This window comes from Cyclopterus lumpus, chromosome 7 (genome assembly GCF_009769545.1).
Source record: "Cyclopterus lumpus isolate fCycLum1 chromosome 7, fCycLum1.pri, whole genome shotgun sequence".
In the NCBI taxonomy this organism is placed as follows: domain Eukaryota; kingdom Metazoa; phylum Chordata; class Actinopteri; order Perciformes; family Cyclopteridae; genus Cyclopterus; species Cyclopterus lumpus.
Genome location: NC_046972.1, coordinates 2,723,927 through 2,741,763, shown reverse-complemented (window position 1 = coordinate 2,741,763; position 17,837 = coordinate 2,723,927). Strand labels below are relative to the sequence as shown.

At 41.6% G+C, this 17,837-nt stretch overlaps 1 protein-coding gene across 3 annotated transcripts; it reads left to right on the top strand.

The window, feature by feature from the left end:
* Window positions 1-9,389: 9,389 nt before the first annotated feature.
* On the top strand, window positions 9,390-16,814 carry LOC117734098 (mitochondrial carrier homolog 1-like). Of its 3 annotated transcripts, none has more exons than XM_034538189.1 (12): window positions 9,390-9,836; window positions 11,778-11,862; window positions 11,962-12,068; window positions 12,960-13,019; window positions 13,904-13,961; window positions 14,219-14,270; window positions 14,596-14,655; window positions 14,760-14,853; window positions 15,268-15,315; window positions 15,399-15,466; window positions 15,719-15,794; window positions 16,624-16,814. In XM_034538189.1, the coding sequence occupies exons 1-12, from the start codon at window positions 9,684-9,686 to the stop codon at window positions 16,696-16,698; spliced, it is 936 nt and encodes a 311-aa protein (XP_034394080.1). In that variant the 5' UTR covers window positions 9,390-9,683; the 3' UTR covers window positions 16,699-16,814. The 3 variants fall into 3 exon arrangements, with proteins under 3 accessions (XP_034394080.1, XP_034394079.1, XP_034394081.1); XM_034538188.1 differs by having other exon boundaries at window positions 12,957-13,019; XM_034538190.1 differs by having other exon boundaries at window positions 9,725-9,836; window positions 11,967-12,068; window positions 12,957-13,019.
* The last annotated feature ends 1,023 nt before the right edge of the window (window positions 16,815-17,837 follow it).

Sequence of the window (17,837 nt, the reverse complement as noted above, 5' to 3'; positions counted from 1 at the left end):
AAGTCAGTGATTAAGGCTGCTTGTGTTTTTGTTGAAGTGAGATAGTGTGTCTGAAAGGAGTGCAGGATGAAATGAGTCACGCTTCACTTGGTTTGCGGAGGCGGCTGCTCTATAGAGGCAGCGAAGGATGTTCTACTATAGTAGTGAAAGAGAAATTATGATTGATATATAAAACACATAACACATTACAACCATTACAAATGGGATTTATTAGGAGCACAAAAGCATTTATTGAATTTCTGAAAATGAAAATGACTCACGCCTTCTTCTCATTTAAAGCAGTCTGGTAAAGCTGGTGATATAAGACTTGAGTGCAACTTATCATTTCATACCAATCAAGTAGAACATTATGTTTAAAGTACACTTTTGGAATGTTAAGTTATGTTACGAGGAACGACCAATCACAGCCATCAGATTGTATTTCCCTTCTGTAGATATCAGTCTCCAGTAAATAAATGTATAATTTGATCCTTTTAATGCAGAGCTGCCCAGAGCTTTATTTCCCACGGATTATTTGACTTAATTCATTGCCGTATTGGTCCACTTTTCCAAAAATCACCAACTCTGGTTTGGTTTTAAAAACTTTTTTTTAAATTGACAATGATAATACATGGCATTCAGGGGAAAAGTGAACAAAAGTTAAGTTTATGAAACTCCCATAATGTCAGGTGAAAATGCGGTAAAGAAGAGAAAGTTCAGACGTGATGCCATTTAAGAGGCCAATCTGATCAATGATGACATGTATAGCCGCATGTCGTCATTCAACCGCTGGTTGTCCAGGTGGTGCCCAGCAAACAATGTGGGCTACGTAGATAACTGGAAGACTTTCTGGGGAAAGCCTGATCTGATGAGTCGAGACGGCATTCATCCCACTTGGGATGGAGCGCGTCTCATTTCTGAAAACATGGCGAAGTTGATTAGCGGACTTAATCCATGACCCAGAGTTCAGATCAGGAAGCAGAGTTGTAGTCTTACACCCTTATCTGCACTTCCATCCGAGCAGTTACCCACTGTCGGACCATTACCTCATAACTTTTGAGTTTATACTTCCGGAGTGTACACCGTTAGTGTCAGGATCTGTAGTGTTGTCGTGTTTCCTGTTTTATTTTGAAGTCCTTGTCTCTTGTGTCCTCTGTTTCTCTGCACTTCCTGTCCCTGTGATTGTCTGCCCTGTCCCTGATTGTTTCCTCCTGTGTCCAATCATCTGCACCAGCCCTCTGTATTTAAGTCCTGTTTGTGTCATTCCCCTTGGTCGGTTCGTCTTGTCTAGATCGTGGAAGATCTTGTGTGTTAGACTGTTTTGTATCCTGGTTTTTGAAGCCTGTTTTTGGAATCCTGTTTAGCAATAAAGTTGCTTTTCCATCGTTGACGGCGTTTGGGTCCAGTGTCCTGTTTGCAGCCCCACATAACAGTTAGTCAAAAGTTTCTACACCAGATGTCTAACTGACAGTGCTGTAGCTAAATTTAAAGAAGCGATTCCTTCTGCATTTGATTCAATACCACGTCTCAATGTGACGGAGGACTCCTGTGCTAACTTTAGTCCGTCCCATATTGATCATATTGTCGATAGTGCTACAGGCTCACTGAGAATGACACTAGACTTGATAGCACCACTGAAGAAAAAGACAGTGAGGCAAAGGAGGTTTGCTCCCTGGTATAACCCTCAGACCCGCAAACTAAAACAAACTTCACGAAAGCTCGAAAGCATATGGCGTTCCACCAATCTGGAAGAATCACGCTTAGTTTGGCGAGATAACCTTAAAACATATAAAAAGGCTCTCCGTAATGCCAGAGCAGCCTATTACTCATCAGTAATAGAGAAAAATAAGAACAACCCCAGGTTTCTCTTTAGCACTGTAGCCAGGCTGACAGAGAGTCACAGCTCTGTGGAGCCGTGTGTTCCTATAGACCTCAGTAGTAATGACTTCATGAACTTCTTCAATTAAAAGATTTTAACTATTAGAGGCAAGATTGAAGATCTCTTGCCCTCAACTACTGCCGATCTGTCATCAAGTGGCGTTGTATGCCCTGGTGTATATTTGGATGGCTTTTCTCGCATTAACCTTGACAAATTGTCCTCAACGGGTTCTACTTCTAAACCGTCTACCTGTCTCTTAGACCCCATCCCAACGAGGTTGCTTAAAGACGTGTTGCCTTTAATTGGCACCTCTCTGTTGGATATTGTTAATGTGTCTTTGCTAACAGGCCATGTACCACATTCCTTCAAAGTTAATTAAACCTCTCCTGAAAAAGACCACTCTTAATCCAGAGGTGTTGGCTAACTACAGACCAATCTCTAACCTTCCCTTCCTCTCTAAGATCCTTGAGAAAGTAGTCGCAAATCAGTTGTGTGAATTTCTACATCAGAATAGTTTATTTGAGGAGTTGCAGTCAGGATTTAGAAAACACCACAGCAGAGACAGCACTGGTGAAAATTACAAATGACCTCCTAATGCATCAGATAAAGGACTCATCTCCGTACTGGTATTATTAGACCTTAGTGCTGCGTTCGACACCATTGATCATGACATCCTATTACAGAGACTGGATCAGTCGATTGGCATTTCAGGTACCGCACTAAGTTGGTTTAAATCCTATTTATCAGATCCATCTCAATTTGTATTTGTAAACCATGAAGCCTCAATGACCACTAAAGTTAATCACGGAGTTCCACAAGGTTCTGTGCTTGGACCAATTTTATTTACCTTATATATGCTTCCTTTGGGCAACATTATCAGGAAACACTGCATAAACTTTCATTGCTATGCAGATGATACTCAATTATATCTATCGATCAAACCAGAGGAGACCTACCAGCTCGCTAAAATTCAAGAATGTCTTAAAGACATAAAAACATGGATGACCTCCAACTTCCTGATGTTAAACTCAGACAAAACTGAAGTTATTTTACTGGGCCCTGAACACCTCAGAGATCAATTATCTGGTGATGTGGTTTCTGTAGATGGCATTTCCCTGGCATCCAACACCACTGTAAAGAATCTCTAGTTATCTTTGACCGAGACTTGTCCTTTAACTCCCACGTTAAGCACATCTCAAGGACTGCATTTTTCATCTATGTAACGTTTCAGAAATCAGGCACATCTTGTCTCAAAAAGATGCAGAAAAGCTGGTTCATGCGTTTGTTACTTCCAGACTAAATTACTGCAACTCCTTATTATCAGGCTGCTCTAATAAGTCTCTTAAATCCCTCCAGTTGATCCAGAATGCTGCAGCTCGTGTACTCACAAAAACTAAGAAAAGAGATCACATGACTCCTGTATTAGCTGCTCTGCTCTGGCTCCCTCTAAAATCAAGAATCACATTTAAAATTCTTCTCTTCACCTACAAAGCCTTGATTGGTGATGCACCATCATATCTTAAGGAGCTTGTAGTACCATATTGCCCCATAAATGCGGGGCTACTCGTGGTTCCTAGAGTCCTAAAAAGTAGGATGGGAGCCAGAGCCTTCAGTTATCAAGCTCCTCTTTTATGGAACCAGCTTCCACTTTCAGTCCGGGAGGCAGACACAGTCACCTCATTTAAGAATAGACTTAAGACTTTCCTCTTTGATAGTGCTTATAGTTAGGGCTGAATCAGGTTGCCCTGGTCGAGCCCCTTGATATGCTGCTATAGGCTTATAGGCTGCTGGGGGATGTTTTAGGATACACTGAGCACCTCTCTCCTCTTCTCTCTCTCCTTTACATCTCTCTCATTTACATCTCTCCATTGCACCTTATTAACTCTGCTTCCTCTCCGGAGTCTTTGTGACTTCACGTCTCATAGGGTCCATTGGACCTGGAGGTGTCTGATAACTGGTGAGCCGGTCTCGCGTTGGCCCTGCTGATGCGCCCCGCCCCCCCTCCTCTCTACCTCATTCTGTTTCATGGATTGGAGTTCCATTCATACATTGTCATATTCATGTAATGTGTTTATGTATCTCTGTAACTCTGTTCATCTGTTCACATGACATCTATTGCTTCTGTCCATCCGGGGAGAGGGATCCTCCTCTGTTGCTCTCCTGAAGGTTTCTTCCCTTTTTTCCCTGTCAAAGGTTATTTTTGGGGAGTTTTTCCTGATTCGATGTGAGGTCAAAGGTCAGGGATGTCGTATGTGTACAGATTGTAAAGCCCTCTGAGGCAAATTTGTAATTTGTGATTTTGGGCTATACAAAATAAACTGAATTGAATTGAATTGAAAGTGACTATTTTCTATTGCTATTTCTTCTCTAGCTATAGCTATATGTAGGAAGATGGTGTCCCCATTCTTAATCCTATAACTACAAAGCTGTGATTGGTTGATTGTTACTCCAACTGGACTAAACAGCCGCATAGCTCAGCACACCTGAGAACCAGGCTGTAGATTGCGACTGCAAATAAAGGACTTTAGTGCTTCGTTACAACATGTTTATTAATTTCTTTTCAACCCATCTGACTTTGTTGAAGCTTAAAGGGACTTTAGATTGGAGGATGTTATCTCAGCTGCTTGCCACTTGTTTTTATAGTTACTAAGTCATTAATTCTAGCAGACAGAAAGGACTGAATTACCAGCTGTGTGATTATGCATAATCAACACACTTATTCATGAGATGACTGTTCTCAGCTTCCAAGACCAATTATCTCCAAAAGTATCGACACGTCTCTTAGTTGTCATATTTGAATTGTAAACCCAGGCTACAGTCAAAAAGTCAAAAGGTTACCTCCTAACGTCTGTTCCTAAAAGGTCATGAAGTCAAGGAAAGATGTGAAGGAGAGTTTATAAGGAAGTAGGAAAAGACAACTCAGAGAGTCTCTGATACTCTCCACTGAACTATGTCATTATGATGCGTCGGCGGATGTCACTGACGCAGGTCTGCCACAAAAAGTGCAACTAAAATATGGCCCCATCAAATCTACTATAGTATGTATATATTTCCTTTGTGCAATAATGTAACTTCAACCGTTCGGTTATATTTTGTTTTCCAACAGTTTAATCATTTATTATAACCCTAGCTTGTTTTTTTGTTTTTTTTTACTGACAATTACATTGTGTTGTTGTTGTTGTTGTTCAGTAACAGTGTGCTACATTTACTGTTCATTTTATTTCGTATTCTTTTTTTTAAATTGTTATTAATTTGTTAGATGTTCAAAGTAATTAAACACAAAAATTAAACAAAATGGTTGTCACTATCTATTCCTATTTATCAACATGAATCCCATTAGTTTATGACTGTATGAAAAATAATTGTTCAACCTGTGCATGGTAGGCATACTGTTTGTTTTCATGGACGGCCGAATGGTGCGTCACTTTAAATGGAATAGTGGGTCGGCATTCTCCTCTTTCCTTTGGTAAAGGAAGGTCTAGTGTATCCTATGCTGAAGGAGATAAGAAAGGAAGCATCGAAGCACCTTTCCTTAGCATCCAGCATTAAGAGGTTAGAAACCTTCTTGAGCAAAAAGGTCTTTTGGATTCGCAGCATCACCTGCTGTAGATGTGTATCTGCTTCCAGTGTGTACCACACAGTGGGCACATTTTAACCTTTTAAGCCCCATTTACACATTATAGTTAGACTGTGTAAAACAAAACTTACAATAAACATGAGCAAATATATTGATGTTATACATCAAATTAAACAAGAGAACTTGGGCTACAAGAATAAGTAAGCCATTTCCACACAACTCAAACACGAAATGAAAGAATTATGAAAATATCATAATCATTATTTTGTCAGGAGTCAGCCCACTCGTTTCCGGAACTAGCTAGTAGCTCGGTGCTATCAGAAAAATCCAGATAGCAAGGACTCCACACAGATTCTAAATATCTTTTCAAAATCCTTCTTCACCAAAGCATCACGAGACATGAGCCAAAGAACACAGCAACATGAATCGCTTTAGCGCTTACACTCACAAATGTTGCTTATCTTTGGCTTTTTTTTGAATAAATTCATTTTTCTTCTTCTAATCAATAAAGACTGCTATATTTGGATGTATTGAACATCATAAGTAATATACAAGTGAAATATCTGGTTTGGTACAAGAGAAAATTCAAATTGCCAAAATGCCCATTTCGCCTAATTTATCTGTACTAAAACCTCTCTAACTTTGTTCTGCTTTGTTCAGTCTCTCTGCAAAGTCAAAACTTTGCAGAGAGACTGTTCACATAGTGTGCTATTATCTGAGTGAGAAACCTAGAAAATAGCTTGGGGTTTAAAAGGTTATGGTCATGAAAATACCAAACTGAACAGAGCGCTGTTTTACAAAAGACCAGCTACGAGTATTTTGAGAGATTCTGTAATCACGCAAAACCAAATGTAGTTGACCAGTTGGCGGCAACAGAAGCTGAAAAGACAACACTGACAACTTGTCAGTAACTTGTCTGTTAACAGTTGCCTCTTGACGCATCAAACGGACACAGAGCACCAGTATCATTCATTGGGAGGCGCGCTTGTGTCCACCTGATGAATGTCATCAGGTGGACACCCTCTTTAAGCTCTGTTTTTGGTCTCCACCACTATCTGAGGCTCTATCTGTCTCTTTACCTGCTAAATCCTCCATGATGTCTGTTGTATCCTGTACAGGGGGCTTCATCACTGACAACAGGTGTCATCTGCTGCAGGAAAACAGGTCGAGAGCACTGAAAACAAAAGAAGAAGAAACAAGTTGTGGACCTCAAAACCAAAAAGAAAAGTGAGAAGAAAAAAAGAGCTGAGGAGAACTGCAAAGTCGGTGACACTTATCCATTTGATCCATAGCTTATTTTAAAACATTGTTTCACACCAGACAGTTTGGTATAACAGTTCATGTCTGACTGGGGAACGATACACAAGGACAGGGCGCATGAAAGAAAGGATTGGCTTTCTTAAAGCCTGTTTTTTTTTTTTTTTTACAAGCACCACTTCACTGCTTCGACAGCCGTGGTATGAAATCAATTACGTGTCCACCTGCAGTCGGAGGGCTTGTGTCTGTCAGCATGAGTGGACACGGTCAGTGGGCTGAAACCAGCATCTGCGGGCATGCCGGTAAATCAACTCACCCACAGGGTCTGCAACTCACCCACACTTGTTTGTGAGTTGTGTGTAACAATCATGTTCCTTAATCCAGACACTCGTTGATGTCGTGTCTGAAGAAAAAGAGGATATATGAACTGGTAATTAACGATTTGCCGTGAACAATGTGGCCAAAAGCAAACAATGAAGCCAGACTGATTGAAGTGTCTTGTTGAGATTTCCACGATTCCAGCTGTGATTCATTTCTCCATCAAGGAATGAATGGTCGAGTCGAGTGAATCAGTGCTGCGTCTCTACTCTTTTCTTTATAATATAATGACGTGTCTGATGTTAGATTGGAGGAACGGGATGAGTGAGAGTCCACATCAGCTCAAATCCATCGTGCAGCAAGAAGCAAGCCTCGGACCTTCAATCTTGTTTCTGGTATTTAATAACTGGTTCAACCACAGTGGATTATTATTCAAAATGTTATACTATGTAAAGTCATTTTTGTAATAAGAAGCAAGACAATACACCACAGGAAATTACAAAGAACTGAGCTGAAATTCAGTCTGAGTTTGTTTTTCCTCCTATTTCCTCCTTTATTTTAACTGCTTGCTCAACTGATCAGCACCTATACATAGACCCTTAGGCCTGTGGGCTTCGAGCTTAATCCAGAAACGGGTTTGTTGCTAAGTATGCAAGCAAATACAGAAGCAAGTACTTCAAAAGACAAGAAACAGACATATAGAATATAAATATTTACAATAAATACATTTAAATATCTGTTTTAAAATGAAAGAGATGTGCTGGAATGTGGAATCAAATGACATGGAGATTGAGTATAGAGGATATATGTCATTTAATTTAATGTCAGTTTATTTGTCCTCTTATTTCATATTATGATGATATCATAACCATAATCATACCATACCGTTTTATTTGTGAATTCACCAGTTAGCATTGGGGCTATGCTATGTTAACATAGTGTGGGGCCCTTATTAACAATGGACACAATAACAATAACAGGAACTGGACATTGACCCCTTTAATAAAGTAGGATGGGAGCCAGAGCCTTCAGTTATCAAGCTCCTCTTTTATGGAACCAGCTTCCACTTTCAGTCCGGGAGGCAGACACAGTCACCTCATTCAAGAATAGACTTAAGACTTTCCTCTTTAATAGTGCTTATAGTTAGGGCTGAATCAGGTTTGCCCTGGTCCAGCCCCTTGATATGCTGTTATAGGCTTATAGGCTGCTGGGGGATGTTTTAGGACACACTGAGCACCTCTCTCCTCTTCTCTCTCTCCTTATGGATGAATTTACATCTCTCCATTGCACCTTATTAACTCTGCTTCCTCCCCGGAGTCGTTGTGACTTCACGTCTCAGAGGGTCCATTGGACCTGGAGGTGTCTGATGCCTGGTGAGCCGGTCCTCCTTCCTCTCTACCTCCTTCTGTTTCATGGATTGGAGTTCCATTCATACATTGTTTCTTCACTTTTTTCCCTGTGAAAGGTTATTTTTGGGGAGTTTTTCCTGATTCGATGTGAGGTCAAAGGTCAGGGATGTCGTATGTGTACAGATTGTAAAGCCCTCTGAGGCAAATTCGTATTTTGTGATATTGGGCTATACAAAATAAACTGAATTGAATTGAATAACATACAAACAGGAGATAGGGGCAACCAACCATTATTTCATTTTATCACATTGAACCAATACAAATAGTCTTATTGCAAGTCTTGTCATTGAACTGCAAAAATACTCTATTCGGTTTAATCCAAAATAGTTGGATACCAGACTGGACGACTTAAAAATAAGTTTAAAAAAAATACATTCAACATTCAATAATATTATTTATAGTATATATATATATATATATATATATATATTATATTATTTATGACTTAAAACCGTGCTTGTGTTACAGGCTTTTATACAGTCTGTGGTTACAGGACTGTTCTGGACCACCGAGAAGACACCAGAACCCAGGACAATTGCAAGGCTAAGAGCGCCACCTGCTGGACTGACAGCACTACTGCTTCATTTAAATCCATCTGGGTTCTCCACATAGAAGGTTTATATGATATTAACCTTCAATTGTCGAGAGCGGAGAGGTTGAGGGTCTTTGTGACCTCAGGAAATCCCTTTGTATATATCAATAATCAATAATGATGTTGAAGTACGTGGTACGTTTTATATGAACCTACTAAAAGATACAAAGTAGAATAACTTCCTCAACTTTACAGATACGGAAATTGAAAAAAGACATACGAATATACATGAATATACATCTCTAAACGCGTTGTCACCTCCTGGTCTAAAAACAGTCCGAGAACATGTCAACATATAACATCTGGTTTTAACATGCACGAGATTAGAAGAAAAAAAAGCGCACGTGTGTTCATGTGACGGCACCAGCTCGACTCCGCCCCAGTGTTTTGGTTTCGCTTTCAATGCCTTTGTTTTTTTGTTTTTTCACATATAGGTCCTCATATTCGTAATAAAACATATATTTTACTCACGCGCTGTCTCTGACGTAAATGTGATTCATCCCAACTGCATTTCGTCCCTTACCTCTGAAACAGGGAATATTATTTTGAAAGTTCAATGCGGAAATATATCTTTTTTCCCCTCATCACTCCAGTAGAGTCTGACTGCAGCGGCGTCAGGGCGCTCCCGTAGAGCATGAACCCGTCTCCCTCCTCTACGGACGGCAATTCAAGATGGAATCGCCCGAAAACCCGTCCGGTAAGGCTGTCGATGTCGGGCAGGATGCTCCGGCGACCGCCGTGGACGTGGACACCGCGGTGCTGCTGCTGGGAGCGGGAGTGACGGCCGTCACGCACCCGCTGCTGTACGTGAAGCTGCTAATACAGGTGAGCTAACAGTTAGCTAACGGCTGTTAGGACTGTGGCGAAACGTCACCCTATTCTTTTTTTAAATGTATTTTTAATTAATGTGTTACGGTTTAACACGCGACCCTGTTAACTGGCGACTTTTCACGTGTAGCTGCCCTCGTGAATGCCGCTTGGTTTAATTTTGTAATGAAGTGTCAACCCCTCTCATATACATACTAATATATACTATACTAATTAAACAATGAGGCATTCACGAGTGCAGCTAATGTCACGTGTTCTATTCCTATTTGCAACAGCTGTCTAACTACGACAAGAACCTACGCGTTGGTTCAAAGTCCCTAGTTAACACGGTCGCTTCTTAAACCGTAACACCGGCTCGCTGCTCGCTCCATCCACGGTCGTTATACGGGCATAAGAGTCCCGCTGCGGTGCGCTGTTCTTCCGGTAAAAGGAAGATGCTGTACGGCAGAGAACCGCCTCTCCGTGGAGAGTCCAGTGGGGACGAGAAACCCGACTTTTGCCCTTATTTATAATCTATCAAACACGTATGCACATGACGACCAATAGTTGTCTTCTCAAAATAAGCCTCCATAACTTCTCGTATGAAGCCAAATGTGTCCTCTGTGGGCTCATCCCGTTGGAAAAGATGCTGTATTGAACCAATTTCGATTCCAAAAACAGTGTTGCAGAGAAACCTTTGTGCATGAGGTGCTTTGAACACCCCTAGTTGTGATGGCTGGGCCATCAGCTGCTCCTTGCATGTGGATCGACTTTGACACAATGGAGCTGAAGTGTAGGCCAAGATCCAGACTACGTTAGCCCACTGAGGACCTACATTTCATCCTGAGTGCTGTGTCATTGTGGAAGACAACAGTTGCTGCGTCTGCGTCACAGCATCCTGATTTAAACACTAGCGTGCCCGAGTTTCTTCTGTGTTCTATGTTGACCACCAGGAGCACAGAGCACTATGCAGCAAATCGGAAGAGCAAAGATCCTGCAGCTGTCCCAAAACCTCACAGATCATTTCTGTGTTGTGAAAGACGGGCAAGCTATTGATTGCTCGGGGTCCAATGGTCTGCCATGTCTCTCAGACAATTCACAGCAAGAATGTACGACCTTGTGATTAATCTAATCTGACAAAATGAGCATTTAGAAAGATGCAACACTCTGCTACCGCCACAAATCTACTTTGGCCTTTTTTTCAGTTAGCAAACACAACACATGTTCACTCCTCGGTTCTGTTTCAGCTTTCACGAGCTGCTGCTGCTCTGCACTGATAAACATCATGACGTTATGATCACAACGTCCTCTGACAAAGGTCATCCGGGCAGGTTCGATACCTGTGATGTGTGATCAGCCTCTGAAATGATTGATCATTGAAAAAGTTCGAGGACAGACGGTTGTTGACAGACAGGCTAAACAACGTTTTTGTTACAGCAAAAGAAAACACACAGATTAAGATAGAATATGATAATCCTTTTATTTGAAATGTGCAGGATTAGAGCAGCCAAGTGGACAGTGCATAATAGATTAGTAGAAAACAATAAAATACATTTAAAAAAAACAAGTACAATAAATAATCAAACAGTAAAGGTATAATATGTAAGTACATTATAAATATCAACAAAAGCTAAAAATATATGTTTTTCAATCTGATTAGATTGAGTGTTTGGATATACATTATTATAGATATGAGGTAGGACATATAACGTGTTTTTACATTGGTCATACATACATTATTATTGATACTGATGAATGAATAATGTGAGTAATTTGCATTTATTATTCTTTTAAAAAACAATGGAACTGGCTTAATCTAATCTAAGGTGTTTTGGGTCAATGTCGTCGTCCTCCTCCTCCTCCTCCTCCTCCTCCTCCTCCTCCTCCTCCTCGTCCTCCTCCTCCTCCTGGCGAGGCCGAGGGGTTGTGTTTAATCTCTGGCTCTGTGTGGTTTCCCAGGTGGGACATGAACCCCTCCCCTCCACTGTGGGCACAACGATGTTTGGCCGAAGAGTCTTGTACCTGCCCGGCTTTTTCTCCTATGGTGAGCGAGCGAGGCCGCTTTCATCCACGTCTCATCCTTCTTGTTGTTCTTGTTGTCCTTGTTGTTCTACGGTGGCATGAATGTATTTGTCTCTTCCAGCGCAGCACATCGTGAAGGTGGATGGAAAGCGAGGGCTCTTCCGCGGCCTGTTGCCTCGCGTCGTGTCCAGCGCCATCTCCACTGTAGTCAGGAGCAAAGTGAAACAGGTGAACGTGAAGGCTGACGTGTTTTTGAAGGGACGACTGTTTCTGTCTGTAGGATGTGCCGTGCATTCAGAGATGGTTGTGTTGAAGCGGCTCTTTATTGATACTCTCACCTGTTCTTTTTTATTTAAAAAATAATTGCTTTTTATTATATTCTTTTGAAAAAATCGTAATAAATTGAAAAGAGGACTAGCACTTATTCATATTTTAAATATAACTGTTTATAGAGCAGCAACAGTAATGTTTACAACAGCAAAGTCACTTTATTAACTTAATAATGTCTCCCTGTCAAACACAAACACACATCAATCAAATAAATTATATTCCACGACTTACAAACCACTTATGGTTTCGTTGCCATGGATATGACGCCCTGCTTCCTCGTTATATGCCTGCCCTCCGTCAAAGTCGCTAATGTTATGGATCTGATTTATTTTGATTCTCACACCAAGCAGCGACTTTTAAAAAGGAGTTGTTTGAAAAGAGGAGACCTTACTATTGAGTTGCTTGATGTTTAGATATTTTGAATAAATGTTGACGTGTTTATAAATATTTATTAATGTTACTTTAACTGTATCGCCTGCAGAAAGCGTAAAGGTGTGATTATTTCAAAGCTCCCTCAATAATAACTGTGTAAAAAACTTGTATTTGTGCTTAACTCTCGCAAAACCCAAATCCGCTTCATTTCTGGCCTGAGATGGATTCCAAAAACTAGAGAACTGGTGAATGTGACACGTTCTCCTAAAGCGCCCATACACGCCTCCCAAGAACGAGTGGGTTCATGAGGCTGCATCTTGAATTGGGCCCATCACATCGGGCAGCAAAGAAATTACTTTGGGTTCGAAGGTTATTGTGAAGCATTTAAAGAGTTAATGCTAGCTCTTTATTCAGCAGGTGGACATCCTTTCCAAGAGGGAGGTCCTGCAGACTTCACTCCGGAAAGTGGTCAAAGAGGTGAGAGGTTAGCTACTCCTGGATGAAGTGTGATATCTTTCTATTGGAGATGTTGTTACTCAGCGCCAGTGTTCCCGAGCACCAGAGTCCCTTCAAAAAACTTTACTGCAGCAGGGTCCGACAGTCAGCTGCGCACAGTCCTGGTCCTGGTCCTCCCGTGCCTCCAGGTGGACAGAGAGGTGTAGCTCTGCTCCTGGAGGGCGAGGAGGAGACACTGCTGACGTGCACAGAGCGCTCCTCCTCCGGCCTGCAGCAGCGAAGCCTTATCTGGGTCGGCCCCTGGTGGGATGGTCGCTGCTGGAGGCTGAGCCGTTTTTTGTGGAATCTGCATGCCCAAAAACATAATTTCGTCGGATGTCGCAATACATCTACAGCCATTAAGAAAGCTATATAGAAATAATCAATTATTCTCGTTTAGGTGTGCAGGTCATATCGAGGCATTGTTGTTGTTTGTTGTTAAAAGACCCTTGAAGTAACTTTTTAAAGGCTCCGTTTTTAAATGTGCCACGTCATGGTTCAAACCTGCAGTGGCAAACGGTGACAATGTCCCATCAGACGGGTCCTCTTCTTTTTCTCATCCTCTGATGTGACGGTTTGAAAGCAAAAGCTGACATTAGACGGTATTTTATTAGGAATTCTCTGTACTGTCGATGCTTATTCATGATTATTCACTGTTTTAATAGTTTGAGCACTTCTGTTGTTAAATACATTGAAACATGTATCAATCAATGTAAAGTACCCAACAAAGTATGTTACGAGGTATTGCATCGGCATCAATCAATGTAGCCAAAGGCCCCGCCCCATTGATCCACCTGAACGTGGACAGCTGATGACTCCAAACCGTTTCAGCATGACACACTCTTCAAATTGTTTCCTCTCTCCAGACCTCACATGAGATAATCATCCAGTGCCTGTCCAGAGTAGCCACTCATCCTTTTCATGGTATGTCCTCATTCAGGCCGTCGACGCTTATTCCACCAAGTACAACCCAAAGATGTTTTGTTTAACACTGACACATTGCAGAAGGTTTGGCTTTTCTTTATTTCTTTATCTGTATCCTTCTAAAGGATTTGATCTGCCATGTTGTCAGTCCCCTTAAAGCTGATGGATGTCCTATACTGGCTGAATGGAATGGAGCGTCATAAGAACCAAGTTGTTGAGTTGTTGAGCTCATCCTCTGTTTTGCTTTCCTTCGGCAGTGATGTCAGTGCGCTGTATGGCCCAGTTTGTCGGCAGAGAGGTCGAGTACGGGTAAGACTTTACTTAAAGCTGCAGATCGGCCAAAATGCTTCCTTAAACGCCTCTAGAATGAGGTTATTACTAAAAGTTACAATCCTTAAAGGCTCTGTGATAAATACGTTGCATTTCCTGTGGCTGTTTCACAATAAAAGTGTATCTTACATCAAATAAAAGTGTGATGTGGAGCAGCAGTGGGACATGTCAGTAAGTAAGCCAGCTCTTTATATGTAGTGAAAGTGGAAAGTGTATCATACAAATGCAGAACTGAAAAGCTTGTAAAACGTTGTCTATAGACGCCCCTCTGTGCGTGTTAATGGAGTTTGTGTCACATTTGCAGCGGGATGTTCAGTTGCATTGTCAAGATTTTTAAGGAGGAAGGACTCGCTGGATTCTACGTGTGAGTCATCCTCATCACCTCACTGTTCATCAGTAAAAAGATTGTGCGTCTTCACCTCGACCTTTGACCCCCACCGGCCTGAGCAGTGTTCTGTGTGTTGGCAGCGGTCTCGTACCCAACGTGGCCGGAGAGGTCCTCTTCATTTGGTGTTGTAACCTCCTGGCTCACTTCATCGACACCTACGCTGTGGACGAAAGTGTGAGTCTCTTCTTTACTCTTCTTTTATTCACACACTGAATTCCTTCCTGGGAAAGATAATTGTATAAAAAAGCCTTTTATAGGTTTAGAACCATGGGCCACACCAGTGAACAGCTGATTTTGCAGTCAAGATGTCATATTTCATATCTGACCAGTTTCTGGGGTATTCCTCTCCTAACCTCTTGAGTGTATATCAGCTTTGTGACAGGCACACCAGGAGGGAAATAGATCTTTCAAATGTTACTTTAACCTATTCCATACCTTTTGTGTGCAGCGAGCCGGAAAATAATCATTTTATTAAAAACGTGTGAATTTTGGAAATTTTTTCAATACATTATGCCTTTACAACGCTCTAGAGTTATTGTAAATGTTTGGATTACACACGTTTCACCTCTCCTTGTACTTCTGTTGCAGTTCAGCCAGGCCTCGGCCATCAGGAGCTACACTAAGTTCGTGATGGCCGTAAGTTCAACATTCATGCTGTGTTTTGAGAAGTTTCTCAGATGCAACATTTGTTCATATTAATGCAGCGTGTTTTTCTCCAGATCGCAGTGAGCGTTGTAACATATCCGTTCATGCTGGTGGCCGATGTCATGGCAGTCAACGACTGTGGGTGAGTCCTTCCTTCAGTTCCATTCACATAATCACGGACCAGGTTTTACTACGGAAGCCCTGAGAGTCAGTGAGGAAAACAATCTGGTGAACCATTCTGAACAGGGTAGTGGTGCACTTGAGCCGCTTGTGTTTTAAATGAGTATTACAACAACAAAAACATTTGTTCTTAAGTCTTAAACACACGACTGAAACAAATTGAGGTGGATGTATTCAGAATGTACGTCCTGATGCTCGTGGTTTGTGTTGTCAGCTTGGCTGCAGGTCTTCCTCCTCACTCCCCCGTCTTCAAGTCCTGGATGCACTGCTGGAACCACCTGAGCAACAAAGTACAGCACCACAAACACACAACGAGCACACAACACATGCAGTGACACCACAAACACACAACGAGCACACAACACATGCAGTGACACCACAAACACACAACGAGCACACAACACATGCAGTGACACCACAAACACACAACGAGCACACAACACATGCAGTGACACCACAAACACACAAACACACAGCAGCTCTTCCTGATCGGTTTCCATCCCGTGATCTTTTGATGTCCTCGTCGTGTCGATCAGCTGATCAACACAGAACTATTGATCCGAGAGAAGTTGTTGTGCAGCAGTTACAGTACAAAGTAGGAAGGAGTGCAAAGATATCAAATATCAAAAAGGTGCAAATCCCAAATATATAATACTGTTGTTTTAAAACAACTGTAACCAAAGGTTCAGAACAGGACCGATTTGTAAAGGCCGATCTAATATTGATTGTTTGCATCAGGAAAAAGCTCTTTATTATTATAATTATAAAGCCCTGAATAAATAACCTCACATCAAACTAAACATGAAAATAAAGGTTTGACATTGGTGGAATCGTGGAACTCCACATTCAAGTCAAAATGTATCGAAAAAACATCGAGGTAATCATTTTCATAATTCACATGTTTTTATTGAACAAAATATTTAGCTTCAATCCATATTTGTTGGCGTTTAGCCCTTAAAAAACAAGATGAGGACAAAAAGCTGCTAGTGTTGCGTTTCATGGGTCGACCTCTAGTCCAGAACCTCCACACCCCTCAGAGCTTTGAGTCCGAGCCTTTGTTAAATGAACTCATGTTTAGTGCTCCAGTGTTTACAGTTGGTATGTGTCCCCTCCTGTCAGGGTCTCCTCTTCAGAGGATCCAGCTTCTTTTTCCGCCGGGTGCCTGTGACCTCGCTGGTCTCCATCGGTGACTGACGTCATCGTCGTCGTCGTCATCGCCGTCGTCATCGTCGTCGTCATCGCCCGCTGACGTGTTCCTCCTCCCGCGCACAACCATTTTCCTCCAGACGTAGCAGCAGAGACACCATATGGGGGGGGGGGGGGGGGGGGGGGGGGGAGAGGGGGGGGGCAATGTTTCTATCTGCGTCGCCTCCAGTCCCAGATCCAAGGACCCGTGTTGGTCTACTTCAGTGAAGTCTCGTTGGTCTCTGTTGACCTCCTCAGCGATCGTTTGTAACACTTTCCTGCTCGGAAAAGGAAACTAGATTTGTACATATTTACATACGCATATAAGTTATCATGGAAGTGTTTGCAGATCAATTGAAGTTTTACAGCTGTCTTTCCCCAACCCCCTGGCTCAGGAGCCTACAGGTGGGTCCTTGAGACGTTATTAGGGTCACCGAATAAATGGGCAGAATGTCTTTGATTTAACATTTATTTCTGCAGTTCACCGTTGAGCCACACGAGGGAGCTGGAATGTTCCAATTGTTCTGATGGTAGCCTACTGCCATCTTTTTACTGAGTTTTACTGACGAGAGCCTGTTAATTCTTCTAAAATATGTTTCTATGGAAGAGCGTTCACAAAAGAAGAATAAATAAAAAAATGTCTGAAAGACAGTCACTGATTGTGACGTCACAAATCGATAACTCATGAGCTTGTTGGATTCTACGTGTAGTCATCTGTGAGAGGAGAGCAGCGCTGAAAAGGACACATATTTAATAACTTCATTGTCATGCAGTGTCGCATGACCAAAATCAGCTCATATATCAATAATCATACAATTTCCGTTCGGATACTTTTGATGGGTTTTCTTTTAAATAATGTTTAATAACTTCTCTGTTATGAAATGTAGTCTGACCACAGTCACTTCATGCATCAACATTCTCCACCTGGTTGTACTACAACACATTTGTTTGGGAGGAAAAAAATGTGCTTTTTATAATTTTGGGTGACATCTCTATTTTCTTGCTTTTTTTTCTCCCCGTTTATAAGGGAGCTGATATTATTTTTTCCTTGTAAATTTACAATCTTTACATTTATTTTACTTTGACATACAATAGCCCTAATATACTCCCTAATCTCAGACCTCACACCAGTTATTACTCTCATCCAC

Coding starts and splice junctions, on each gene's coding strand:
- LOC117734098 (XM_034538188.1), top strand. CDS start 9,684: ATGGAATCGCCCGAAAACCCGTCCGGTAAGGCTGTCGATGTCGGGCAG. Junction 14,656..14,759: donor GGACTCGCTGGATTCTACGT/GTGAGTCATCCT, acceptor GTGTGTTGGCAG/CGGTCTCGTACCCAACGTGG. Junction 15,467..15,718: donor ATGGCAGTCAACGACTGTGG/GTGAGTCCTTCC, acceptor TTGTGTTGTCAG/CTTGGCTGCAGGTCTTCCTC.